This window comes from Branchiostoma belcheri, unplaced genomic scaffold, assembly GCF_001625305.1.
Source record: "Branchiostoma belcheri isolate BF01 breed outbred unplaced genomic scaffold, Haploidv18h27 scaffold98, whole genome shotgun sequence".
Lineage (NCBI taxonomy): Eukaryota > Metazoa > Chordata > Leptocardii > Amphioxiformes > Branchiostomatidae > Branchiostoma > Branchiostoma belcheri.
Window position 1 is genome coordinate 1,123,435 of NW_017804664.1, and position 8,149 is coordinate 1,131,583.

General features: G+C 37.4%; 2 protein-coding genes across 2 annotated transcripts; both read left to right on the forward strand.

Annotated features, from left to right (window-relative positions):
* The first annotated feature begins 2,997 nt into the window (after positions 1-2,997).
* Positions 2,998-7,242, forward strand: LOC109461973 (C-type lectin domain family 3 member A homolog). The gene is made up of 5 exons (XM_019758454.1): positions 2,998-3,061; positions 3,911-3,982; positions 4,343-4,414; positions 4,994-5,234; positions 7,152-7,242. Exons 1-5 carry the CDS (start codon positions 2,998-3,000, stop codon positions 7,240-7,242), a joined length of 540 nt encoding a protein of 179 aa, XP_019614013.1.
* Positions 7,243-7,750: 508 nt separating this feature from the next.
* On the forward strand, positions 7,751-8,149 carry LOC109461974. Its single transcript, XM_019758455.1, has one exon. The coding sequence runs from the start codon at positions 7,751-7,753 to the stop codon at positions 8,147-8,149; it is 399 nt and encodes a 132-aa protein (XP_019614014.1).

Below are 8,149 nucleotides of genomic sequence, written 5' to 3' on the forward strand. Positions count from 1 at the left end.
ATGAGTATTGTCCTGTCATGTATTTGTCTCGTGTGCTGGTGGCGACATTGATATAAGTTGAAGAAACTTGAGTGTGTCGTCACCACGTCTGGTGATTACATGTTGGAATAAATTAAAAAAAAATACATAAATGCATGCAGTAAGCTTACGAATGGCAAGAACTGACAGTTTTACCAAAGCATGTATCAGTGACGCAAATCGTTAGGTTTTCAATTGATTTGTCTCACCTTGTGACGTTTGTAGCCAATCTGATTTAATGGATGATTTAATGTTTTGCTTTCTTTTAATCCATGCAATAATCCTTACCCATATTAATAAAACGAGACATGATGTTTTTCAAAGCACCTATCAGTGATGCATGTCTTTAGGTTAAACTTTTAACATGATTTGTCTCGACTGTTCAAGTTTGACGTTTGTAGCCACGGCAGAATTTAATGTTTGGATTCTGTTTTTTTTTTAAATTAATTTCGGGTGTAGACTCAGACGTACTTTGACGGGAGTTCTGCCTGGTGTAGGACGTGTTTTTTTTCTGTCCAGAAACTCGAAAAGTAACATCATGATGTCGGGAGGACAGCAGCAACCACAAACCTCTAACACAGAAGGTAGAGTTTGTTTTATTAGAACTTTCTCTCTGTTCTATTCTTAAAAGAAAGAAGATACTAGACTTGACGTAGTAATATTTTTGAAGTGGCGTTAGTCATCTTGGTTGGATATATTTAGTTATGTATACTTCGTATTCTAGTATTTATCATAAGAAAGGTTGAAAGCCTGGTTGATGCAATTATCCGCCTTTATTTTTCTACATTTGGTTATTTTTATATGGTTTATTTAACCTTATTCATCCCTTCGCCTTCCCCTGTTTCATACAAACGGGAAGGTTGCATTTAGTCTCTGCCAGACTAACTACGCTGGCTATATAGGAAGAACTTTATTGCACGACAATTGCACGTGGTACAATGTATGGCAAACTACATAAAAAGAGTAATAACAATAAGATAGACCTAATGTCGAATAAAACCTAACATATCTATATCATAACTATTCAAATAATAAGGGATATCACAAGTCTTTGATAAAGTATTACAATCGATTGGGCTAATCACAAGTTTCGGTATTTTTTCTAATAGCAAAGCATATTTACCTATTTCTCCGTTGTGGGGACCATTACATGTAAATATATATTCTAATCTGTCTCCAACATCTCCTGAAATCTATGGTACTTGATTCCAGAAATGTAAATAGCTTGTTATGTAGAACATCACATTTGGTACATTCCATGACAAAATGAAATTTATTTTCTATAAGATTTGGACAAAATGGACAGAACCTTTGGTAAGGGAGTTTGGCCGCCTTGTAGGTTTGACTAGTTTGAAAGAAACTACCCCCCCCCCCCCGCGGGCGGACTCCCTTGGCCAATTTTACTCTCTTTTATGACGAATTCTACGATCCGTATTCCCGTAAAAAGGCCTGGTGGAGGCTAGGTTGCATAGGCGCCATGTCCACCGTAACTCAATAGCTATTTACTGTTTATAATATAAGCGCCAAATCTTCAGATGATAATGCCTTTTAAAATTTGTTTTATAACCCGTGGGTTTCATTGACGGGGTTATGATAAATCTTAATGCTGTATATTTTATAGGTGCCACGCCCATACAGCCACAAAGTGATTGGAGGTCAGTTGCAGACGCAGCGGCGAATACTCCCAACCCTATGTACGCCACCAGACCAGGTAAGATAAATGCTGTAATAGGTTGGCAACTTTCAAATGATCTCGTTTGCACCCTTTGTAATGAAAGAATTCGAAGAAAGGGAAACAAATAAAAAAAATGACACGCTCTTTTGATGGCTAGGCTGTTGGCATTTTTACTTCATACAATGTATGTATGTCTTAAATATTGTCTTTAAGAAATGCGTATAAAGTAGGGTAGCACTTATATCCTACGAAATGATTTTAACCTTAACGAATGGTGACTATATACGTCTCTCATATATAGTTCAATTTCAATTTAAAGTTATAATAAGTTGTTCATATTCTCCCCTAAATAAACCGTCTTGTCTTTACAAAGAAGGATAGTTTTTGTTTAATGATGTCCATCTTAACTTCCAAATGCCACTAATGTGAAATTCCCGGCGTGCCAGCAGTTGTCATTATGAAATAAAAGCATTTTCGCCTTAATTATAAAAATAAGGTCTTTTACAAAATCAATATTTGCCCATGTTCGTCTCATTCCTAATTACGTAATATGTCAGTACTTTAAATCGTCCTATATTGGAGCACTGCAGCTTTATAAAAAAGGATCATTGGTTATATAAATTAGAGACTAATCTGCATAAATAATGCACATGCAAAAAAATCATGATGGTTCGTCATCCTTTTAAGATTTTAAACACCCATAGCAATCCGAAAGTGAGCCAAATCATATGCAACTTCTAGCCCCATTTTTCCTACACATCATGTACCTCGAACGCTTTCAGAAAATTTGACCTCAAACTTCTGCTTTAGTACTGTACCCGCTGTGAGGCCCATTGTAGAACTTGACCTTTCTTTTTGCACCTTTCTTTTTGCTGCCCCTGTACATGCAATAGATCAAGAACACTGATAACCCTCCGCAGATTCTTGAGTTAGTCTCTTTCACTGACTTGTGGCGGCGTTATCTTTTTTTTTCGGGAAGCGACTCGGAGGTAGTTTGGCGGTTGCGGAGGGAGTTTTGGCATGGCGGGGGCGGATCGGAGGAATTTTTGGCGGGGGCGGAGAGAGTTTTGGCGGGGGCGGAAAGAGTCTTTCGCGGGGATTATGCCAGCTTTTCAAAACACACAAAAATACAACACGATGGAACAACGTAGAAAACACAACACGTGAACTTTTTTAACTTGACCTTCGTTTTCACATCATTTACACGCCTACCGAATATTATAGCTTCTCGAGTTATGCTGCACACATACAAAAAAGAAATCTCTGTTGACCTACATAAAGACCCACATTAAAGGCAATCCACTATGGCCAAACCGAAAAATACCCTTCTGACGAAGGCAAACATGGTTACATCGCATCTGTTAACAGGTATGTGACAGTGTTGGAAACAAACTTGTCAGAAAGTCAATGACAAACAAACTATTGGCCTTTATGAAAAATTGCAATAAACGACTGACTTAATTTATAAAATATAATTTAAATATATAAATCTAATATTAAATTTGAAATCGACTTTATGATAGTTTTAATATATAAGCAATGATTTTAAACAGATGCAAGCTACGATGCAGATGCCAACAGAAGGAAGAAATGTCGCAGTGTCGGCAAGAAAATGTTTCGAGCTGTCAGCCTTCAAGTCATCATTGCAGTTATGATGTTGATTCCGTATTTGGCAGGTAAACTTCACTTTCTGACTACTATATTATAAAATATTAGTATGTGCTTGTTAATTTGAATTCCTTTTCATACAATAAAAGTGAGAATCCATTACTATTAAAGGAAATTGATTGATTGTAGGGCCTAGGGGTTATTAAACTTTATAAATAAGCAAATTTATATTTAGTAGGAACTGAATTAGTTTTTGATAATATATCTGTATGGTTTCAAGGTTATGCATTTTTTAAAACAGTTACAGTCAACAGTTATGCTGGGGAAATTGCAAAGCTGTCTAAACACATTGAAAGGCTGGAAAGGAGAACTGAGCGTAAGTAGTATTTCTTTAGAAATCGATATCATCATTGTTATGTGAAAGTTTTTTTATTTTATTTGGCAGTACGTTTGTTATTAGGTACAATTTTTGGAAATGTTGTGTGACGTTTGAGAACTGAACGTAAGTAGTATTTCGTTGTAATTGATAGCATTATTGTTATATTGTATGCTTGTTATTTGAGTTGGAGGCTACTTAATAGTTAAGGTTTTGTGCTTTTTGTTTAACAGTTAAAGATGGCAGTCATTCTGAGGAGATTGAGAAACTATCTGAAGAGGTTGCCAAACTGAACAGGACTGCACGTAAGTGCCCTATCATACTAAAAACTTCCATGCAAAAAAAAAAAGATATGAATACGAATATCTTTATTACTTGTTATACGTAGAATCAGTTTTATCACCATATCTTGTTTTTGTGGTATTCAAAGATTGTTACTCTTTCTAACAGTAACAGTCAGCACTCTTTCTGAAGAAATTGCGAAACTATCTGAAGAAGTTGCAAAACTGAACAGGACTGAACGTAAGTGTCGTATCATACTAAACACTACCATGCTGAAAGAAGGACATTGATACAAATAACTTCATTGCTTGTTATATGGAAAATCAATTTTTTAACAAGGTCTTGCTTTTGTAGTATTCAAAAGTTATTGCTCTTTCTAACAGTAACAGTCAGCAGTCGTTCTGAGGAAATTGCGAAGATATCTGGAGAGATTTCCCGACTGAAGGAGACTGCGGGTAAGTGTATAGCTTATCTTCAATAATTCCGTTATAACATTAACTGACATTAACTGTACGTCATTCAGCAGTGCAGGCGGACACAGTAAAGTAGCCTACTGTTTAGCATACGTTGTGTCCGGCACTTAAACTGTGTCATTTTGGTATTATTTCGAAGTGTTCTATTATGGACATCCTCCTTTTGTGATGGCAGCCAAGCACGGTGTTTCTAACTGCTTGTGAGAGAACGAGTAAACCTTAAGCACAGTTAAGGTTGTGATTAAATATTGTTTTCTTTACTACACATCTTGATGCTTATTAAAAAAATTAGGTTACTTATAATTTTAATCAACTAATCATCAGGTTTTGATATTCCACTATTTCCTTTTCTTCCTTTTTGTACTCACTCACTCACTTCACTCACTCACTCACTCACTCACTTCACTCACTCACTCACTCATTCACTTACTCGCTCATTTACTAAATCACTTGCTCATTCACTGTCACTCACTCACTCACTTACTCACTCACTCAATCACTGTCCCTGCCCCTGCTGTAATAATTTAAGAATCCTTTTTTTTCTAGTGTCTTGTCCTATAGGTTATTTCGCGTTGAAAGGAACCTGCTACAAGATCTTCAAGATACCGAAGACATTCAGCAAGGCGACTAGGATCTGTGGCCAAGATGGCGGCACCCTCGCCATGCCCCGAGACGCTGAGACAAACGACTTGCTGCTCAACTCTCACCAAACCCGTTCCATTAAATGGATCGGCCTGCATGATCAGCGTGAGGAAGGGGAGTTTGAGTGGGTGGATGGTTCTGCGCTTGGAAAGTACAAAATGTGGGGTTATGGACAACCAAATAACAGTACTGGAAATAATGAGGATTGTGTCGGTTTGAGGTGGGACAAATGGTATGACAAGCAATGCAGACTCCTTTTTCCCTTTATCTGCCAGGTTGCTCCAGGTAGTTTACACAAAATGACATTTCCATGAAGTTTAAAAGAAAATAGCATGATTTAATATCAATCAATCAATCATCCGCGGGCTTCAAGGTAGAAGCATGGCGGCCATAGACAGCTGTCTCCAGAGGCTTCTATTAGCAGCGAGGACTCTCCAGGATTTAATATCATCACCAAATTATCAACACTGTTTAATCAAGACTCTTTATAGACACTTCTTGTTTTATTTATGATCAGTTCCTTAATTTGCCACAGGACTCTGGATACTAGGATAACAGGACAGATGTAGAAAGCTGCATTAAAAGAAAACCAGGAAGTAAAACTTAAAAATGAAAATAAGAGCAAGATGTCTCCTTTGTATTATTTTTAACAAGGTCTATTCGTTTGTTTGTTAGTACGAACCAAGGTTTATGATTTTATTTAGTGCCGCTTGCAATGATAATACGAAAGCCTTCTGTGAATGTTGTCAAATACACCAAAAGTATTATGTATTATATCTAATCGTTACACTCATGGTTTAGAAAGAGGTACGTCCCACTGAATACATGGACACCTATTGCAATGAAAGCCGATATTACAATTTATCTATTGTCTGATTTAAGATACAGTTCAGGAAAAAATATGAGGGGAAAGTCTGCAGCTTTGGTGTGCAGGTATCAAGATCATATGTTTCTTATGTACTATATAATTGATATTAGTTTTATGAACGTTTTAGAAACAGACTAGGAACCATATCGACTAAAATATACAATGAGAAATACCTGTTAAGTTAGAGAAGTAGTAGTAACAGCCCGAGTATAAACAAATATTATTTGTCATCGCAGCAATAATTACATTGGAGAATATAATGTTTGTATACCAAATAAACTGATACTATCTGATATAATAGAAAAAAGTATTCGACTTACAAGTTACCATTTTGAGACGTAATGTCTAGTGCTGTCGTTTGTTTTCTTGCCAATTGTACAAAACGTAAACTTAAACAAATTTATATCATTATTGTTTAGAATCTTGCATATGAATATGAAATCAATTAAGTCCAAAATAACAAAGATGGAAATTCAAATTATTTTGAATATAGTTAATATCTTAATTCAGAAGTTGGAACCACGGTTTCGCTATCTAAGACTAGAGTAACATAAAATAAATTTGTAAACCATAATTTTTTTCTGCTAAATAGAACTGCAATTGCATCAAATACAATATTTGAATGTGGAAAAAGACTGTTTATAGAATGGAATAATCCTTAATTCTAAAGTACGGTCAAAGATAAACATACTGTAAACATACTGTAAACATACAAAAGCATTTTGTGATTCCTCAAAAAAGTATCTAGTCAGTTGTTGATTGCAGGCTATGGTTTTCTTGAATACGTTTCGGAAAAAGATGCATGTTATATCGCTTTGTTGAAATAAATAAAGATGAAACTAAAACTGTTCATTTCAGTAACATATTTTGTTTCCTGCATGTTTTTCTTTGTTGAAGCTCAATAGTAGAAAAGAAAGGAACAATAAGTTTTGATAAACATTGCGAATATTCACCACTTCGCCATCCTGCCGGTGACGTAATAAAAGAGACCAGAACATGAAAAATAAATAATGCAGGAACACATACAGACAAACAGACACTTAAAAAAACCTCGTTTCACAGAGTTCAATAGCAATAGAGTTAACTAAAGCCTTGTCCAAGAAATTGAATGGTAACTACACACGCCTGCTTCGGTGCGTGCTGAATGTTCCATAGCAGAGCCGCATGAGTAACAAAGAACTCTACAACGGTCTACCCCTGATTACCCAGACCATTCAGAGCAGACGACTGGCCCTTGCCGGTCATGTGGTACGCCACGAAGAGATGGCTGCCAAAGTGCTTCTCTGGCAACCGGATGTAAAAAGAAGGAGGGCAAGTCCGTGCCTAACGCTAAAGAAACTGATCGAGGAAGAGGTTGGACTACATGGATTGGCGACCCATGGATTTTCAAATGAAACAAGGCGACAAATCTGTTATATTTCACTATAATATACAGTCACACAGTATATTAATAGTATATTCATATGATAAGTTCAGTAAGATAATTCTTTCAATCAGTGACTATTAAATCCTAAGGTACATACCTCCGAATTTTCGACGACTAGTCAGTTCGTCTTGGTCACGGAATAATCCTAGTCTCGCAAGATAACGCGAGACTAGGACGAGACTTGCGTGGATCTTCTGCCCCCCTCTGCCTCCTTGCCAATTTGTTCATGGAAGAGTTTGAACGGAAAGCCCTGGACACAGCCCCACACCGCCCCAAGTTTTGGGGTAGGTACGTGGATGACACTGGGATAGTCAACCAGCAAGCACATGAGCAAGAACTCTTTGAACACATTAACCAACAACACGACAGTATTAAGTTTACGATGGAGAGAGAACAAGATGGTCGCCTCCCCATGTTAGATGTGATGTTGATTAAGAACCAGGACCGTACCATCACCACGGATGTCTACCGGAAGGAGACACACACAGACCACTACCTACAGTGGTCCTCCAACCACCCCGTCCAGCAGAAACTCGGCATTGTTAAAACCTTAATGCACAGGGCAGACACTCTCATTCAGGACCGCACCCTGAGAGAAGTAGAGAAAGGGAAAGTGAGGACGCACTCCGTCACTGCGGCTATCCAGACTGGGCCCTTAGAGAAGGTGACACCAGAAAAACACAGCAGAGGAACCACAAGGACACACAACGTGGAGACAGGGGACAAACACCCTCCAGCTTTGCTGTACTCCCTTACATTAAAGGGACTACAGAAAGACTGA